This window comes from Ursus americanus, chromosome X (genome assembly GCF_024610735.1).
Source record: "Ursus americanus isolate L20-20 chromosome X, mUrsAme1.1.p, whole genome shotgun sequence".
Lineage (NCBI taxonomy): Eukaryota > Metazoa > Chordata > Mammalia > Carnivora > Ursidae > Ursus > Ursus americanus.
In genome coordinates this window covers 2,183,991-2,203,288 of record NC_142164.1, presented here as the reverse complement: position 1 = coordinate 2,203,288, position 19,298 = coordinate 2,183,991, and the positions used below count along the sequence as shown (strand labels likewise).

Genomic DNA, 19,298 nt, shown 5'->3' with positions numbered 1-19,298 from the left:
CTGGCACCCACCATTCTACTTTCTATGTGTATGAATTTGACTACTATAAATACTTCATAGAGGTAGAATCATATAGTATTTGTCCTTTTGTGACTGGCTGATTTCATTTAGCATACTGTCTTCAAGGTTCATCCATGTTGTTGCATATTATAGAATTTCCTTCCTTTTTAAGGCTAAATAGTATTCCAGTGCGTGGTTAGACCACATTTCCTTTATCCTTTCATCTGTCTGTGTATATTTAGGATGTTTGCATCTTGGCCATTGTGAATAGTGCTGTAATGAGCATAAGAGGGCTAATGTCTATCTCTTCGAGATCCTGGTTTCAATTCTTTTGGATATATATCCAGGAGTAGAATTACTGTATCATATGGTAGTTCTATTTTTAATTTTTTGAGGATCTTTTATACCGTTTTCCATAGGAGCAGTACCATTTTATATTCCATCCGACACTGCAAGGCTTCCAGTTTCTCCACATGCTCACCCACACTTACTTTTTGACTTTTTGATAATAGCCATCCTGACAGGAGTGAAGTGATATCTCATTGTGGTTTTGATTTGCATTTCCCTAATTGAGCATTTTTTCATGTACCTGTCTTTGGAGAAATGTCTGTTCAAGTCCTTATCCCATGTTTTAAAAACCCTTATTAGATACATGGTTTGCAGATGTTTTGTTCCATTCCATAGTTGCCAGAATTTCCTTCCTTTTTAAGGCAGAATGATACTGCATTTTGTTTATCTATTCATCCATTGGTGGACGCTTGGGTTACTTATACCTTTTAGCTATTGTGAATAGTGGTGTCAGTGAACAGGGGTGTACGAATATCTGTTCAAATTCCTGCTTTCGGTTTTTTGGGCTATATACCCAGACATGGAATTCCTTGATCCTGTGGTGATTCTATGTTTCATTTTTTTGAGGAACTTCATGCTGTCTCTCACAGTCCCAGCAGCAGTGCACAAGAGTTCCAGTTTTTCCACAGCTTTGTCAACACTTGTCATTTTATGTTTTCTGAGTTTCTTTGGATAATAGCCGTTCTAATGGGTGTGAGGTGCTATCTTGTTGTGGTTTCAATTTGCATTTCCCTCATGATGAGTGATGTTGAGCACGTTTTCATGTGTCTGTTGGCCATCTGTAAAGTATATCTTTTTTGAAGAAATGTCTATTCAATCAAAGCTATTCTTGGTGTTCATTTTAATTGGAGTGTATGTCATATGGGGGATTTAGGTTGGGTGAGGGGGTTACTAGTAGAATCTGACTCATTTCCTGAGGTAGTCTTGGGTACCCTAGTCCCTAGAAACAACTAAAGTATCACGAACATTCTGAACTGGCTCATAGTAATTACAACTTCAAAATAATTTGTATATAATTTGAGACAAAGGAGATTTGATTTTGTTTTTGTTTCTACAGGAGGCTGGTTTGCTGAGGATTGAGTGAGCACTGTTTGAACGGTATGGATCATGGCAGCAAAATGGGTTTCTTCTTTCACCTCCCAGATCTTCCCCTAGAGAACAAGTGGGGAATAGGCTTAAAGGCTTTTTGCTTTTCTAGAAGTACAGGGGGCTATGGAATTGGCAGCTGTGCTATTTGGATTTCAGAACTGCAAAGAATATTTGTTTTGATTTCCTATGGCTGCTGTAACAACCAACCACAAACGTGGAGGCTTAAAACAGGAGAAATGTTTTCTCTCCCAGTTCTGGAGGCCAGAAATGTGAAATGAAGTGTTTACAGAGCCATGCTCCCTCTGAAGGCACTAAGGCAGGAAACTTCCTTGCCTCTTCCAGCTTCTCATGGCTCCAGGTGTTCATTGGCTCATGGCCACATCACTCCAAATGCTATCTGCCCTCTCATTTCTTCATGCTTCTTCAAGTATCTGGAAACAGAGTAAGAAACCAGCAGTGGGTATTTGTGAGTATAGCACTGCCAAAATATCATAAACCCGTTGGCCCTCAGTGAAACTCCTGCATTTTAGATGGGTGTCTGTGTGGTAGAGAGCAGAAGGTGGTCTGCATGAGTGTGTACTCATGAGTCCAGTGGATATGTGAGTGCCCACTTTGTACCAGGCCCTGCACTTCACGCCAAAATACAGTGGTGAACAAGACAGACGGAATTCTGAGAGCTGTTTGCTAAGCCTTGGTGCAAGTACCCAGAAGTGCCCAAATCCTCATTCCCCATCTGATACACATTGAGCCAAATGAGTTAAAGCTCACCAATCACATCTGTTTAGAGTGAACAGGTGACAGAGCCTCTTGCCAACATAAAGAGGGTTATGAAATAGAGGGATGGGATAGGCATAGAAGTACAGGTCAGCTTTGCTTATTCATAATATGTATCTGAAAAGGTCATGAAAAGTGAATTTTGAAATACATTTTCCTGATAACTTCCATTATGTTTTCAGAGATATGTTTCCCTAAAACGGTCCCCATGGGACCTAGAGGTTCGTAATATCCATTTCAAGGCCTTTTCATCCACCCACAAAATCATTTCCTACAAGGACATTGTGTGTGTGTGTGTGTGTGTGTAACTACAGGTGTGGAATTGGATTGGAGCAGTCATGGTGTTAGAGACCCAATCATGGCTGCCTGGCAACCATCTTCTCACCAATGAGTGTTCTCTGAGTCTAGCTTTTTGCAAGCAGTTAGACTGTTTTCTTTGTCACAGATTTCACCATCTCCAGATGCTACAAGATCCATGACTTAAGTACATTGACCACTATGAAGAAAACAGATGTAAGACCAAATACATCTCACCCAAAATTGAACGCTGCTCTTTGCAAGTCAGTATTATGGGTGAATGAAGAGAGGAGCATATCCTAAGGGCTGTCACAAAAGCTTCTCTTATAAACTACTCTTCTGTTTGGCGTTGTGTGTCTTTGTCAGCCGATAGACTTCACTGTCTCCCAGTTGTGAAGTGCTAGGTGCCCACCATACTGGGATCACTTCCTGAGGGCTTCTGATGGCCCCAGACACTGAGTTCTTCCATACATAGTTAGGGTGGCTTTAATTTCACCAAGAAGAAGAGCTCTGTCTCCTATTACACTCTTCCACTCCCAGCAGCCCCTGCCCTAGCATCGTGGGGATGAGCACTTAGTCCATTTAGGGGAAACTCGGTTGCAGCAAAGAGACAGGACTTGAGCAGATTTACTTAGTTTGTGGTAGGGCTGGCACCAGAACCTGGAAATTCCCAGGTCTGTGCATTTTCCCAGCGTACTACCACAGTGTAATGATAACACAGAGAAACAGGACAATGGAGCATGTGAGTGCCATGAAAAAGCTACAGTGCCATAGATGTTCCTTTTGTTGTAAATGACGAATGAGATCATTTAACTCGCTTTCCACTCTGCCTCTAATCCAAGTGTATGGTGAGTTATGGGCCCCGTTGTACCCTTGCGTCAGAGAGAAGCTTGTTACAGGAGTGTTAAGTGGAGGGCTTCATTTAACAGCTATAGCTGTAGTTCAGCTCTTTGTGAAAACTCTACAGGAATGGCATCCACACAAAAACACAAACACCTAAAAGATGTTTCAGTTTATATAACACAAATGTCTGTCTCTAAATATGTCTTTATGAAGAGAAAACTTCATCGCAAGCATAACCATATTTGGAGCTGAAATGGAAAAAGCATTTGATGAGCCAATGAGAGACCAGGTCACACGGACACATTTGACAGAAGACATTCCAGATGTGAGTACTGACACAAAAAATGTTAACCAAAACAGATAAGGGGAAAGTCAAGCACACATACACCAGCAAGCCATTGATACTAGCTATTGGTCAAAAATTGCATTTGGTACGTTTATTATATTAATCAATGATGACTTTTTATGTAAGATACATGTATTTCTGCGATTCCAGCTGGGCCCAGCTTGGGGGTCCTTTGCTGATCTCATCTGGGCTCACCCACACACCTGCAGTCATGGGGACCCCCTGAGGTGTGTGTTCCACACAGCCTCACTCACATGCCTGGCAGTAACTGCTGGCTGTCAGCTGGGTGCCTCAGTTTGCCTTCGTGTGGCCTCCAGCAGGCTAGACTAGGCTTGGTAGAAGGCTTCCCCAGCAAGGACTCCTAAGATCTTGTGTTGCAGGTGTCAGGATTTTAAGGAATTGTCAGGCCCCCTGGACGTTCTTTGTGTAGATCTGCAAATGTTGGGTTTGATTCTTTGATTCACTTTTAATGAATGCTAACACTTCAGAAATGAAATCACACCAAGGTAAAATGTGTTTATATCAAATGTTAATAAATTATAGATGCCCAGGAGGTTTTCTGGACCACCAGATCATCCTGGTCTTTGTGTGTAGCTCAGAATAAAGCCTCTAATGTGCCTTTGTAGTTAAAGGTTAATGTGAGAGTCTAGTTGCCAAAAAAAAATGTAGATTTCAGTGGTTGTATCAATGGTGTTCCTTCTCATTGGTTGACTTTATAAGAAGTATAAGTTATAAATTTAAACTACTAAAATGAAAAGAACACTTTTGTCTTACCTTATGATATGTTCTGTGTAAGACTTCTCTGAAAAGAGACCCACTGCTAGAGACAAAGGAAAACAGAACAGGTTAAAAGAAACCCGGGAGCCCAGACCATTCTCTTAGCTCAAGGTCATAGTGCAATTGAAATCATTTGGACGGCTTTCTTTTCTATTCTTAAAACTCTCTCCAAGGTGTTGATTTTATAACTCCCCTCAGTAACCCGTTCTTGAGTCTCACTACCTGTTTTTAGTTTGGAGTTTTATTCTTACTTGTTAGTACATATTCCTTCTTGTCCGCTGTGCCCACTTCTCTGCATCATCTTTCCTGGCCATAAAAAGCAAGTAGTTATTTCACATGATCTCTAACCATGTAGTATTACAGGTGTGACTAAAGACATTATCCCATCACATACCTGACTTCTCTGGGGTGAATGCCAGTTAAGTTCTCATCGTTACAAAAAACTCTGAGGAATAGCCATTGGCCTGCTTATCCCAAGCAATATTGGTGCCGCATTTCAATATAACAAAAGAATCCACACCACTCTGTCAAAGGGAAGAATTAAGGATTGCCCCCATTTGGGGCTCCTGGGTGGCACATTCGTTAAGCCTCCAACTTTTGATTTCAGCTCAGGTCATGATCTCAGGGTCCTGGGATTGGGCCCCAAGTTGGCCTCTGCTCTCAGTGGGGAGTCTGCTTGGATTCTCTCTCTCCCTTCTTCACCCTGCTTGCACACATGTGCTCTCTCCCTCTCTCTCAAATAAATAAATAAATCTTTTTAAAAAAAGGATTGCCTACATTTAAAATCATGAAATAAAATTACACTGGACATAATAGAAAGGTTATTTGATTTTTTTAAAAAAATTAGACTATCAAACTTTGAAACAACTGTAACTAGAAATGCCAGATAATATAAACAAAAGAATTTGAAATCCTTTGGGGTACTATCAGAACATGTCTCGTCTGAACCTCTTTGGATTCAGGCAAACCATGAAGATTTTAGCAAACCATGGAAAATCAGTTTGGGGAGCAGGGAGGCTTGGAGTTATTCTTAAAAACTGCATTTGCCTGTACAGCTGACTTGAGGAAAGGAGAAGGGCTAGCCCAAATGAGGATCAAATAGAATTTGCATATTTAATTTGCCTGTGTCCTGAGAATGTCTTAGAAATTTCAGTTAAAGTGCAAATTATTTAGCATGGTATGATTACACATAAATGGGAGTAATCAAAACAAAACTTAGACAGAAATGGGTTGAAGAGATCATTTGGTGGGGGGAGTGGAATGGCAAGGTTGATTATGTCAGTAGATTATGCATGCCTGAACCAATGATGTCAAAGCTCCAGAGCCATCTCCAGGTGGCCTAGTGGGCTCCAGTAAAAATGCCAGTCTAGACGGGACACCAGGTTGAAGGGTGAATCTGTAGAAGGGGCCCTGGCACCTCTTGAGTCTGCTGCATATCTCAATTGTATAGGTATTTGAGGAATAAATAAGGGGATTGGTTGTTTGCTTTCTAATCAGGAGCAGAATTTCTTTAACATCTTTTGTTTCCACACTCCCAACTTTGACTATACATGAGCTTAGGGAGAATGGGGGTTTGTCATCTTCAGGAAGCCCAGATACGGTTTTAGAAAGACCCCAGGGAGGAGGGATATCACAGGTCCTCCTTTGGAGACACTCAGAGCCAGCTTAATCAGTATGCAACAGACACAGTTTTGCATTGCCTCCCTGATGTCAGAATATTGACGTTTCTGCATCTGGTGCTCTGTCCTTCCATTATCCCTAGTTACCAGAATTGGAATTTAGCCAAGAAAGTGCGCATGTTGCAAAAGCTGAAATGTAAACACTGTAACTTTTCCCTGATACCTCAACTTGCACAGAACTCAGAAGGGAAAGCAAAGCCCTGGGCCTGGCTGATTAACAGTTTACTGATCCTGCAACCCTCCAGGAGATCCCATCAGACAGCAACAGTCTTGGATATACTAAGGCAGGAAGAGGGTAGGTGACAAGCCTAAAGTCACACAGCCCAGCCCTGTAATGGTTGAAGAGGAAAAGGGGCTGACTCTCCTGAGAGTATAGAGACTTGGCTTTCTTCTCTCTGACAGTTTAAGTGGACATTATCAATTGAGTGGGTGGCATGTTGTATTGTGTTTTGGTTTTGTTTCTGTTTGTTTTGCCTTAGAAGTGCTCAGGGATCAGTTATTAGGAGCAAGAAGTTATCACTTTGGGGTTTTTTGTATTGTCCAGTTTTGATCATTGGTAGTTTCATTTTTTTCAGAGATATTTCCTGCTCCTTTCCTTAAACATGCGGTGTGCGCGTACGAGATCATCCAATCCGGCCAAAATCTATCTCAGTCTCATTTGCTATCTCTTTTTCCTCCTTAACTGATCCCAAGAGACGAGGCTGCCACTGGCGATAGAACACCAGAATTATATAAAGCTTCCAACTGGATGCAAGAAGAATTTCAAACAAGCAGATGGATGTGCCACGATAGTGGCTCGTGAACACGTGAGTCGAGCCTCTTTGGAGCTTCCAGTTCTCATGTACCACCTACCACCCCTTTCTTTCTGCAGGCCAATAAGTGCACAGTGATCGGAGGTTCTGGATTCCTGGGGCAGCACATGGTGGAGCAGTTGCTGGCAAGAGGCTACACTGTCAATGTATTTGATATGCGGCAAGGGTTTGACAGTCCCCGGGTGCAGTTCTTTCTGGGAGACCTCTGCAGCCAACAGGTAACGGACCACCCAGCCTTGCCAGTTTTCCACAGGCCCCCAAAAGGAGACTACCAGGCTTCCTGTGCTCAGAGGTCAGTCACATTGTTTCAAAAAAAAAAACATTTTTGGAAAAATTTTAAAGTTGCAGGAAAGAACTTAACCCACATTCAGTCAGTACAACTCCACTCTGCCATCGTAGTGTGAAAGCAGCCGTGGTCCACACATGAATGAATGAGTGTGGCTGTGTGCCAATAAAACTTTATTTACAAACAAAGTTGTCCACAGTCTATCGTGTACCTACTACTGTTCCAGAGAATTCAGTTGACCTTGGAATGACATGGGTCAGGGGCACGGACTCCCATGCAGTTGAAAATCTGTGTACAACTTTTGACTCCCCAAAAGCTTGACTACTGATAGCCTGCTATTGACCAAGAAGCCTTTCTGATAGCATAAACAGTCAGTTAACAGGCATTTTGTATGTTGTATGTATTATATACTATATTCTTACAATAAAGTAAGCTACAGAAAAGAAAATGTTATTAATAAAACCACAAGGAATGGAATTTAAACAAAAACTTGAAAAAGAAAACCATAAGGAAGAGAAAATACATTCATGGTACTATCCTGTAATTATGTAAAAACCTCATGTAAGTGGTACAGTTCAAACCCATGTTGTTCAAGGGTCACCTGTATACCCAAAATGCAGTTGCTGGTTTTTAGGGTTGGTCGTTTTTGTTTTTTTTTTTTTTTTAATTGAGATATGCTTCACATTCTGTAAATTTAACATTTTTTAAATATACAATTCAGTGGTTGTTAGTATATTCACACAGTTGTGTGACCATCATCTCTGTCTCATTCCCGAATATTTTTGTCATCCCAGAAGAAAATCCTGGGCCCATTAGCAGTTGTTCCCCTTTTCCTCTACTACCCTCCCAGCCATTGGCAACCACCCGTCTCCTGTTTCTATGGGTGTGCCTATCTAAGTGGAATCATGCAATATCTGTCCCTTTGTGACTGGCTTGTTTCGATGAACATCATGTTTGGAAGCTTTACCGGTGTCATAAGGGTATTAACATTTTGAATTTTATTAGATGTTGCCAGATTGCTCAACAAAGCTGCTATGTCAGTTTTCCATTCACACCAACAGTGTAGTAGGGTAGGATCACCATTGTTATATGTCTTTGCCAATACTTGATGTGGTTAGACTTTTTGGTGTTGCCATTCTGAAGGGTGTGGAATGGTACCTTGGTGAGGCTTACAGTCATGTGCCCTCCCTATTCAGGATTCCAGGCTCTGTGCTCTTTGTTGATCCTTTGTGAAGTTGCCTGTTGGTGACCTTTGTCCATTGTGTTTGGCTTACCTTGTTTTTCTTATGGCTCTGTAATTCCTTCCTATGTGGAACGCTGTATCACAGTTAGCTTCCCACAGCCTGTCAGTGTGCTCTTATTCTTGGCTTTGGCATCGTTTGCTATAGTTTTGTTACTTTGAATTTTAAGGACAAAGCTTCCCCTGCAGGCTTTTTTCTCTCCCACACTGCCCACGCCTCTGAGCCTGGAGATGGGGTAGAAGTCTTCCTTGTTTGTCATTGCCACTTCCTCACTGCCCTAAGATCCCTCTGGCTGTGCAGGGGATGCCAGCAGACTGTACATACCGCAGTGCCCTTCCTTGTGACAGTCCTCCATGGGCACCTGCTTCCTTTCCCACCTTTCCCAGGTGGCTCCATCTCATTGCTTAGTGATTTTAGTTCCTGGCCGAGGTCAGCTTTGTCATGATTGTTGATGAGTTCAGTATTCACATAGATGACCCTGCCAATACCCTCACTTCACCTCTCCTTGGCCTCCTCTCATTCACTCCTCTTGGCCTCCAAGGCCTGTTGTCATCCCCTGCCCCAGAGCTTGTTGTCACCCGTAAATGTGTCCTCCCCATGATCTTACTTGCAGGCCCTCCACTCTGAGCACCACCTCCTGTCTTTCTAGTTGAGGCCCTTTAATACCTGCACTATACCAATTCTGAAGCCACACCCAGCCGTCTGGCTCTTTGCCATTGCCCCTCACCCGGTTTGTGTCCTCACTGCCTTTGAGTCCATGACTGACTTGCTTTCTTACATAACACTTATCCTCCTTGCCTCTTTCTTCTTGTCTCTATCAGTCAGGGTTCTCCAGAGAAACAACCAGTAAGGTATGTGTGTATGTAGACAGAGAAGAAGAGGGCAAAACCATGGTTTGCTCTGAAGGCCTTTTGAGTGATTAGATGAAGCCCACCCATAGTACAAGGGATAATGTCCTGTCCTTAAAGTCAACTGATTACAGATGTTAACCACAGCTGTAAGATACCTTTACAGCAGTACCTAGACCAGTGTTTGATGGACTAATGGGACTGGAGCCTCACCAAGTGGACACATAAACTTCTGTACTCCTAGGTATAACCCCAACCCTGTTTAAATGTGATTCTCCCTCCTCCCTGGGAGCCTTCAGGCAGCTGAACAGGGCTGGAGAAGAAAATAAAAGGTTTTTGCTTCTTTCTTCACAACCACGGCCTTCAAGACGGCCCCATGGTACCTCCAGACACCATATTCACAGACCCATGCAAATGCTCCAGAAGCCGCCCAGAACCATCCCTCTTCCTACTCAGTGATTCCACTAGGGATTCTGGCCTTTTTCTCCCACATCAGCGGTGGATCCTTCTCTACCCAGTCATAGCCAACAGCACACAGACATGTTGCAGGATCACCCGTTTTAACAAAGCAAAATGCCCTGATGTGAGGTCCCACTTCTCTCTGCTGTCACAGGAGAGCTCAAAGAGCCATTTGCACTTGCCACCTCTGATTGCTTCATTCCATTGTGTCTTACAAGCCCTCCAGCTAGGTTGTCACTAACAGCCCCTGTCACAGCCACCGGAGACCTGGAGGCGACCAGATCCAGTGGCCAAGCCTAGGATGCCCCACTTGCCCATTTGTCCTCCTGCCATTCTGTCTCCTTATCTCTATAATTTCTAAATGTGGCAGTCTCCAGAGCTTATTGCTTAGATCTCTTTTCTTCTCCGGGCACACTCAGTGTCCAAACAAATCCCTCCTTCCCCTGGTTCACAGATGAAATACAGTCTAGGGGCTGACAAACCCAGCTGTCTGCTGGACATCTCTGTTTGGATATATAATAGACATTTTGGACTTGCCAAAATTCAGCTCCTGGTTCCCTGCTGCAAGTCCCCTCCCCGACTACATCAAATCTATTAAAGTCCTGTCCATCTCAGTAAATGGCCCACTCTGTCCTTCCAATTGCTTGGACCAAAAACATTAGATTTACCTTTGATTCCTTTCTCTTTTACCCTCCATCCCATTCATTAGCAGATTTTGTTGACTGCACTCTCGGAATAGATCCCCAGTCCAGCAACTTCTCATTCCTTCGTTTGTTACCATGCTGGTCCAAGCCACCACCCTGTTAACGCATGAATCAAATCACGATACCTCTCTGTTCAGAAGCCTCCAGTGATCCACTTCTGTTTAGAGCAAACATGTAGGCCCTTATCATCACCTTCAAGGCCCTGCATGATCTGCCCTCACTGCCTCTCTGGCCTCACCCTCTCCTATACTCTCTCATTGCTCTGCTCCCAGCATGCTGGCCTTTTTACTACTCCACAAACTCACCGAGTTTCTGCCTCAGGACCTTTGTACTCACTGCTCTTTCTGCCAAGAATGCTCTTTGTGAGCCACAGAGCTTGCTCCCCAAATTTGTTTAAGTCTCTGGCCAACTTACGCTAAGCAAAAAGCCCCTCTAGATCTCCTTTATTCTATCTTAGGTTTCTGTATAACATTTGGTACTAACTGACATACTCTGTTTCTCCCGGTTTTCTGCCCACTGCCCCCATAGAAGGTAAGCTCCATGAAGGCAGGGATATTGTCTCTTTTGATCATTGCTGTGACCCCTCAAAGGAGATGAGGCTCCTTAGCAAACTCAGCTTCCCACCAAACTGCTCCCCCAACTCTCTACTAACTCCCATGTTCCGGGTATTTATTTACAGATTTTTTTAAAACACAAACTTAAAGTGAGACCCACCACCATGGTGCGTTGTTCTCAGGCACCAGCAGGGAGAAGGAGAGAGTTGCACTTAACCAGGGCTGGAGTTTGCCAGACCAACTTGATAAAGATAGACATGGGCAAGGCCAAGATTGCTATGATGGATCATGAAGTCCAAGCTAAGGAGGACATGAAGAGGGTGAAGGACATTTAGAAATGGGTTTGAAAGTCGCTGCTTAGGTTTTGTGCCATATTCCTAAATTCATTCATCAGTACTTCTTGTTTCCCATTTCTTTCTTCCAGGTTCCTTCCTCCTTCCTCTTCTTCCCAAAGCATTTCCTTTATCATCCCTCATTGAATATCTGGGCACTAAACTTTCTGAGTCCTCGTATGCCTGAGAATGTCTTTATTTCACCTCTCTCATAAATGCTGATTTGCTGGAGGGCGGAATTTTAGGTTCATAATTATTCCTCCTGACACTCAATCTGATCATCATTCCTTTGAGGGTCAACTGGGTTTTCCTCTCATGCCTTTTAGGATTTTCTTTTTCATCCTGTGTGTTTTGTAGAGAATATATCTAGGTCTTTGTTTTAGTTTTGTATTTAAAAGCCACTCAACACCTAGTGAACCTTTAAAATCTGAGGATTCATGCCTTTCCTCATTTCTGGAAAATTCTTCAAATATTGACTCTACCTCCATTCTCTCTTTTCTTTCTTTCTGAAAGCCTTACCAGACATATAGTAGAGTCTTTCATTGAAATCTACATGCCTGTTAGTTTCTCCTTCATGTGTTCTTTCACTTTCTGTCTTTGTAATATTTTATAGATTTCCTCTGTTTCATATCCACTCACAGACAGTCTTATTTCACCTATATCCCCACCCCACCCTCAGATTATTTTGAAGCGTATCCTAGGCACCATTATCCTTTTTTCCATAAATATTTCAGTATTCGTCTCTAAAAGATAAGGCAACTTTTTAAAGATGTATTTATTAATTTGAGAGAGAGCATGAACCAGGGGAGAGACAGAGGGAAAGGGAGAGAATCTCAAGCAGACTCAACTCCATGTTGAGCATGGAGCCCAACATGGAGCTTGATCTCACAACCCCCAAGATCAGACCTGAGCCAAACCAAGAGCCAGATGCTTAATTGACTCTGCCACCCAGGTGCCACCCCCCTTTTTTGTAAGACTTAAAGGAGCCTTTTTAAAAACACAATTCCATGACTACACCTAAAAATACCGACAATTCCTTAATTTCCAGCCTATGTTCAAATATCCCTGAATGTCTAATAAGTATTTTTATGTAGATTTCTTTCCAAATAAGGAAACAAAAAGGTTAAGATATTGAAGTTGATTGAACTAGTTAAGTCACTTCTGTAAGTTCCCCTTCACATTTTGTTTGTTGAATAACTGATGTTTATTTAAAACTGGATTATTCTCCTATAGCATTTCCCATGGACTGGATTTCACAGATTGCATGCCCATGGTTTGTTTGCTATGGCCCTCTGTTCTCTAGTGTTTCCTTTAAGACTGTCCAGTAAAGCAGACTTAGAGTAGAGAAAGGGAATATAGATAATTCATTAATAATTTTTCTATTGGTTTACATGTCAAAGTGGTAATATATTAAAATACATTACAATTATTTTCATCTATTTCTTTTTACTTTTTTGATGTGCGTACTACTAAATTTAAAGTTACATCTGTGCCTTGTATATTTCTAGTGGACTAAAAGCTGGATCTGACTCTGCTCAGATTTTGATTTCTAGACACCATTGCCCATATAAGGAACCAGGGCTCCCATTCAGGACTCTGAGCAGGGGTAGTCCATGTGAGCCTGAGACGTTTTCTTAGGACAAAATTAAGAAAGTGCTCAGGGGTGGTTCTATTCATTAAGCGTCTGACTCTTGATCTCAGCTCAGGTCTTGATCTCAGGGTTGTGATTTCAAGCCCCACGTTGAGCTCTACTCTGAGCATGGAGCCTACTTAAAAAGTGTTCAGAAACTAATGGGAATATGTCAAAAGGACACAGGAACCAACTTCAAGAACCCCCACTGGCCAATTTGGGACATTTTAAGCCTCACAAAAGACAATAGTAGTGGATTTTAATACATTGAATAAAATAAGAATCCATGTGTCCATGGAAATGCTAAAAAGAAAAATTAGTATAGAGGAAGGGGAACATCTACATTACAGAGGAATGCCAACTAATAAAAGTAAAAAGAATGCTGGAATTAGGATTTTACTATTTTGCAACCAGTATGTTAGTAAGTGTTCCAGGCAAGAATCATCACTGACTGTTCCAGATTCAAAGAGACAGAAGAGATATGAGGACTAAATATAATATGATCTATGATTGGATCCTGGATCCAAATATAAAAATGCCATTAAAGGACGTTATTAGGACAATGGGGGAAATTTGTATATAGACTAATTATTGGATAAGAGTGTCCTATCCTGTTACATTTCTTGTGTATGATCATTGTTTAGTGGATTTAGGAGGATGTCTTTGTTAGAAGATACACAGTGAAGAGTTTAGAGGCAAAGTGGCACATTGCCTGTGACTTACTCTCGAATGGTTTCAGAAAAAAAATCATATGTCTGTGTATCTACACAAAGAAAATTATGGCAAAATATTAATAATCAGTGAATCTAGGTACATAATTCATGATTGTCTTTCTTTTGGTAATGTTAATCTATTGATGATCATTCCTAGATCTTATTACACAGTGAACATTTCGTAAAATGATGACATGCTATCATTCTGTCTTTGTTTCATAATCCAGTTCTTTGCTTGACCATTTCCCTTTACTCATTAGTTTATAGAACGAATTCTTATTCTTACTCATGATGAAATTGTCCCTTTTTTGACCAGTGAGAGCCTCTTCTGGTTGACTCTTGAGTCCTTTTAACAGGACCCCAGGAGTCTTGGCTAGCTTCCTTACTTTCTGGTTTGACAAGGTGTTCCTGGCTCTTCTTGTCTGTTTCCCGCCCCAGATCTGTAATCAGCCATTGCTCCCAGGAGTTCTGGTTCCTTTTAGCAGTAAATTAAATGGACGTGTTTTCATTCCCTTTCAGCTTCCTCTCCTATATCTATTTATACAGAAAGGAATAGTCCTGTGTGTTGGCTATTTGCACTGTCTTTAATGGTGTGGGATTAATTCATATGATTCATAATTTGTATCTATGAGCTCATTTTCCCAGGAGTTTTACCCCCAGGTGCCCTGAATTGTCACACCCCCACCTGCATGGTGCACAGAGGTACAGATACTGCCGTTTTCTGGATCGCACAGGTTTCTCATACCCTAACCCAGTGTTTATTGGGGACAAGTCAATGGGGAGGGGCAATTGAAGGGACAACATGGTTTCCATCCTAGGTACTTCTGTATTTTTTTTGAAACTTTTACAATGAGATGGATTTTTATGTTAATTACAGAATTTTAAAAGGGCAAGACACCTACATGGCACAGATTGGAGAGTGGGAATGTGAGGAGGCTGTTTACTTGTCTAAAGCGGGAGTGATTTTTTTTTTTGTCTTTGTTTGCTTTTCCAGGATCTGTACCCAGCTCTGAAAGGCGTAAGCACAGTTTTCCACTGTGCATCACCCCCACCATCCAGTAACAACAAGGAACTCTTTTATAGAGTGAATTACATTGGCACCAAGAATGTCATTGAAACTTGTAAAGAGGCTGGGGTTCAGGTAAGGGGAAAGCTGGAGTGAGTGCTGTCAGGAGCATGTCATGGCCCTTTCTAAGTGTGTGAGAGCCAAGATTCTTCTTCTCTTCCTGGGCCTAGCCAGGCTTGCTTCCTAAAGTGTTGTGGAGATCCTAGAAACTGAACCGCATTTGCTGCTGGGCCAGTTTGAGCTGCATCTCGATAGACCATCTGAGGATCCTAAGGCTTATTAGTCTTTGGTTAAAGAGCCATAAAATGTCGATATTGCTTATATTTTTTTATTGTGGTTAAATAAGTGTCATAAAATTTACCTTTTTAACCATTTTTTAAAGATTTTATTTGTTTATTTGACAGAGAGCAGGAGAGCACAGGCAGGGGGAGAGAGAGAACTAGGCTCCCCGCTGAGCAGGGAGCCCAATGTGGGGCTCGATCCCAGGACCCTGGGGGTCATGACCTGAGCCAAAGGCAGTCGCTTAACTAGCTGAGCCACCCAGGTGCCCCTTAGCCATTTTTTAATTTACAGTTCAGTGGCTCGAGTACATTCACATTGCTGACCTTTCATCTTCCCAAACTGAAACTCTATCCCCATTAAGCAACAGCTCCCCACCCCCTCCTTTCTAAGCGCTTTGCACCCACCATCCTATATTCTGTTTCCATGAATCTAGAAACATCAAAGAAGTGGACTCATATGGTATCTGTACTTTTATATCTAACTTCTTTCACTCAGCATAATGTCTTCTAGGTTCATCCATGTTGTAGCATGTGTCTGAATTTCCTTCTTGTTTACTACTGAATAACTTTATTGTGTGGATAGACCACATTTTGTTTAGCCATTTATCCATCAGTGGATGCTTTGGTTGTTTCCACTTCTGAAAAAGTATTATGAATCATGCTGCTAGGAACATAGGTATATAAATATCTGCTCCAGTCTCTGCTTTCAGTTCTTTTGGATAAATACCCAGAACTGGAATTCCCGGATCATGCAATAATTCTATGTTTAACCTTTTAAGGAACTGCCATTCTATTTTCCAGACCTTGCCTCTCTTTTCAAAGAAAAATAAACTATTTACTTTTCACCAATAGAAACCTGTTATAACTCAGACCTGAGGGGATATAAATTTCCACCGTGTCATAGATCCCTGCTTTATTATAAATGCTGGTTCTCAGGATCACCTTTATGGGGCACTCGGCATCATCGGCTGGCCCAGCAAGAACAAGTGGGGAAGAAGCTCTTCAGGGCTCAGTGCCCTGGAAAGGATGGATCATGGTCAAAACCACCCCTTATGCTTTCCAAATGACTAGATACTTTGCCCTGTAGTTGTCACCTAGTTTGCTCCTCAATAGGTAACCAGGAGCTACTAATGTCACTTTTAACAGGTGAGGAAACAGATTTGGAAGGCTAAGTGATATCTCTTTGCTAGTAAATGAAAGAGGTGGGATTCAAGTCAGACCCTCTGATGCCAAATCCCAGACTCCTTAGTCTATTCCATGCTTGTATCACTAGAGCTCTGTGAATTTCACTGCTGCTGTTTTTTTAAGTGGAGTAACCTAGTTATCCAGAAGAGATTCAAGAATAACATAACACTCATATAATCCTCACAGCATTTAAGTAACATTACCAGTAGAGTTGAAGTTCTGTGTGTATCCATTCTCGATGCCATTGCTGTCCTTCCCCATCCACGGGGAACCAGTGTTCTGAATTCGGGTTTATCGTTGCTATTTGCTCCATGTGCCACCAATATAAGTTACCAGTTTGCGTGTTTAAAACTTTATAAAAATGATATATTGAATATATCTTCCTGCAACTTGCTTTTTTTCCCCAACATTGTTTCTGAGATTTATCCATCTTGTGCTCCCTCTATCCCTCCCTCCCTCCCTCTCTCAAATAAAAAAAAAGAAAATGGGTTTTCATGTTGTATTTAGGAAACATTTCATAACACTGAAATCAAAAGATTGTTTAATATGGGGGTTTTTCCCCAAAGGTTTAAAATGTTACTTTGCACATTTAAATCTTTAATCCACCAGGAATTTGTGTTTGTATATGGTCCGAGGTAGTTATTAAATTTTTGTTGTTCATCACCATTTAATCTGTAATCCACCCTTTCCCCCCTGTTCAGTGCCCCATCCAGCACATCTCAGGTGTTGGTGCCTTGCGTGGGTCTGTTACCAGCTCTCTCTTCCGTTCCATCAGCCTCCGCCTGTGCCCAAGCCACTGTGCTCTGCCTTCACTAAGCAAACCTTAGGATGAATCTCAGTAACTGCTACGACGAGTCACTCCCCCAACCATGTTCTTCAGAATCTGCTTGGCTATTCTTAGCCCTTTGCTCGTCCATCTAAATTTTAGAATCAGCTCGTCGAGTTCCTGTTGGAATTGTTCTTGTAATTGCATCAAATTTAGAGGCAATTTGGGAGCATGGATACCTTGCCGGTATTGAGTCTTTTTTTGTATCCATAGATATATAATCTCTCTCTTGGATGCCTTTCAGTACTTTTATCCTTTACTTTAGAAAGGTTTTGCGCATCTTCTGTTAAGTTTATCCCTATGTACCTAATTTTTGGTTATTGAAATAATATCTTTCATATTGCATTTTTAATTGCTAATGCATAGAAACGCAGTTGGGTTTTGTATATTGATTTCGTACTCGCCAGTTCTGCTGAACCCTAACTGTAAAATTTTCTGTATATTCATGATTTCTGTGTAGACATTTCCAACATCTGTGAATGGTGATAGTTTTGTTATTTCTTTTCAAATTATTTCTTGTTTGTCTTAACCCACTACGCTTGCTAGGACTTCCAGTACAATGTTGAATGAAAAGTAAAGCTATGATTTGAGCTAATGGTGTTCAGTGTTGCATGTGCTGCCCTTAACCAGAGGCCTGGAAGCTGGGACCCTCGCAAGAAAGCATTTCCTTTCAAATAGCATTTCTGAAGTGGGTGTGTGTACATGTGCTGACATGCCAGGGTTGGTCTCAGAATCACAAGGCATCTCTTTCAGACAGACATCTCGCTTAGAGTTTGTGGGCTATCCTTCTCCCTTGGGGAATCATTCCCATCCTGAGATACCAGAAATAATGGAAGTCTGTTCCATCTCTCAGTAGTGATAGGACAGAAAAAAGGTGAAATCCACTGTTTTAGAATGTAATAGAACGTGTCTCGAATCCACATAGCTACAGAAGATGGTGATCTTTGAATTTTTTTTTAAAGATTGTATTTATTTATTTGACAGAGAGAGAGAGACAGCCAGCGAGAGAGGGAACACAAGCAGGGGGAGTGGGAGAAAAAGAAGCAGGCTCCCAGCGGAGGAGCCTGATGTGGGACTCGATCCCAGGACTCTGGGATCACGCCCTGAGCTGAGGGCAGACGCTTAACGACTGAGCCACCCAGGCGCCCCATCTTTTTGAATTATTTTAAGGAGGCCTGAAAAGCAAAGCATTGCAGTAAATCATTTATAGTGTGCCTTGCATGTGAGGGTTGCAAACAGGTGCCATTTGATTTTCTTTTATGTATGACCATTAGCTTGTTTAAACAATGATCATGTCTTACCTGTATTTTTTAAATCTTCCTTTCTCCTCTGCCAGAAACTCATTTTAACCAGCAGTGCCAGTGTCATCTTTGAGGGTGTCAACATCAAGAATGGAACTGAAGACCTCCCTTATGCCATGAAACCCATTGACTATTACACGGAGACAAAAATCTTACAGGAGAGAGTATGTACCTGAGAACTGGTTGAGTGACAAGTTCCATGAATATCTGGATGGTTTAGATTTTTAAGAAAAATATTTATGAAGTTAGTGTTCTCAGGCCTGCATACCTAACTTGGGAAGTAAAATTTGTGCTGAAATTCAATTTTTAAAATAATGACAATAGCTTAATGTGGCCAGACTCTGCTCCAAGTATTGTACGGGAACTGCCTCGTTTAAACATCACAGTGACACCATAAGGTGCATACTATTATCATCATCAGGTTATAGATGAGGACAGTTGATGCACAGAGATTCAGTTTCTTCTTGATGCCGTGCAGCACTCAGCCTCTGTGCCATGCAAGGTTACTCAGTTGCCATAGAAATCAGAGTTAATTTATGATGATCGCAAGCACACAGGCAGAACTCGAGCTTAACACACAAGTGTTTTCCTTTGAACACGCCTTCCTAGTGGCACTCTTGCCCCCTCCCTTATTTAAATTAAACAGTGAAAGGATCTTGCTTTATTTTAAGGAAAAGTACTTGATAAGGTACTGATTTCCACTTGGCAAACCAACTTTGCCAGGGAGCACCTGGTTTTAATAGCAGTCTGCATTGACTAACAGGCTAAGCCTTTGAACTCCAGGGCTCCAGGGACCCTGACAGCAGCTAGCTCCAGGACTAATGTCCAGGGAGAATATTACTGTAAGGACAGTCACTTGAAGGCCATGGGTGCTCGTTGACCACAGACAGCTTGCCTTAGCTGGGAA

The 19,298-nt window shown here is 41.9% G+C and overlaps 1 protein-coding gene across 4 annotated transcripts in view; it reads left to right on the top strand.

The window, feature by feature from the left end:
* The window catches only part of NSDHL (NAD(P) dependent 3-beta-hydroxysteroid dehydrogenase NSDHL), a 31,016-nt gene that overhangs the window by 6,841 nt on the left and 4,877 nt on the right, over positions 1-19,298 (top strand). The window contains exons 2-7 of one of the 4 annotated variants that reach the window (XM_045788810.2): positions 1,406-1,446; positions 1,780-1,879; positions 3,565-3,676; positions 7,025-7,183; positions 14,727-14,873; positions 18,427-18,555. In XM_045788810.2, coding sequence (XP_045644766.1) covers positions 3,605-3,676; positions 7,025-7,183; positions 14,727-14,873; positions 18,427-18,555 — 507 coding nt within the window. In that variant the 5' untranslated portion in view covers positions 1,406-1,446; positions 1,780-1,879; positions 3,565-3,604. Of the gene's footprint in view, positions 1-1,405; positions 1,447-1,779; positions 1,904-3,564; positions 3,677-7,024; positions 7,184-14,726; positions 14,874-18,426; positions 18,556-19,298 lie in introns of all 4 variants that reach the window. The other 3 variants (XM_045788811.2, XM_045788809.2, XM_045788812.2) reach the window with 3 other exon arrangements.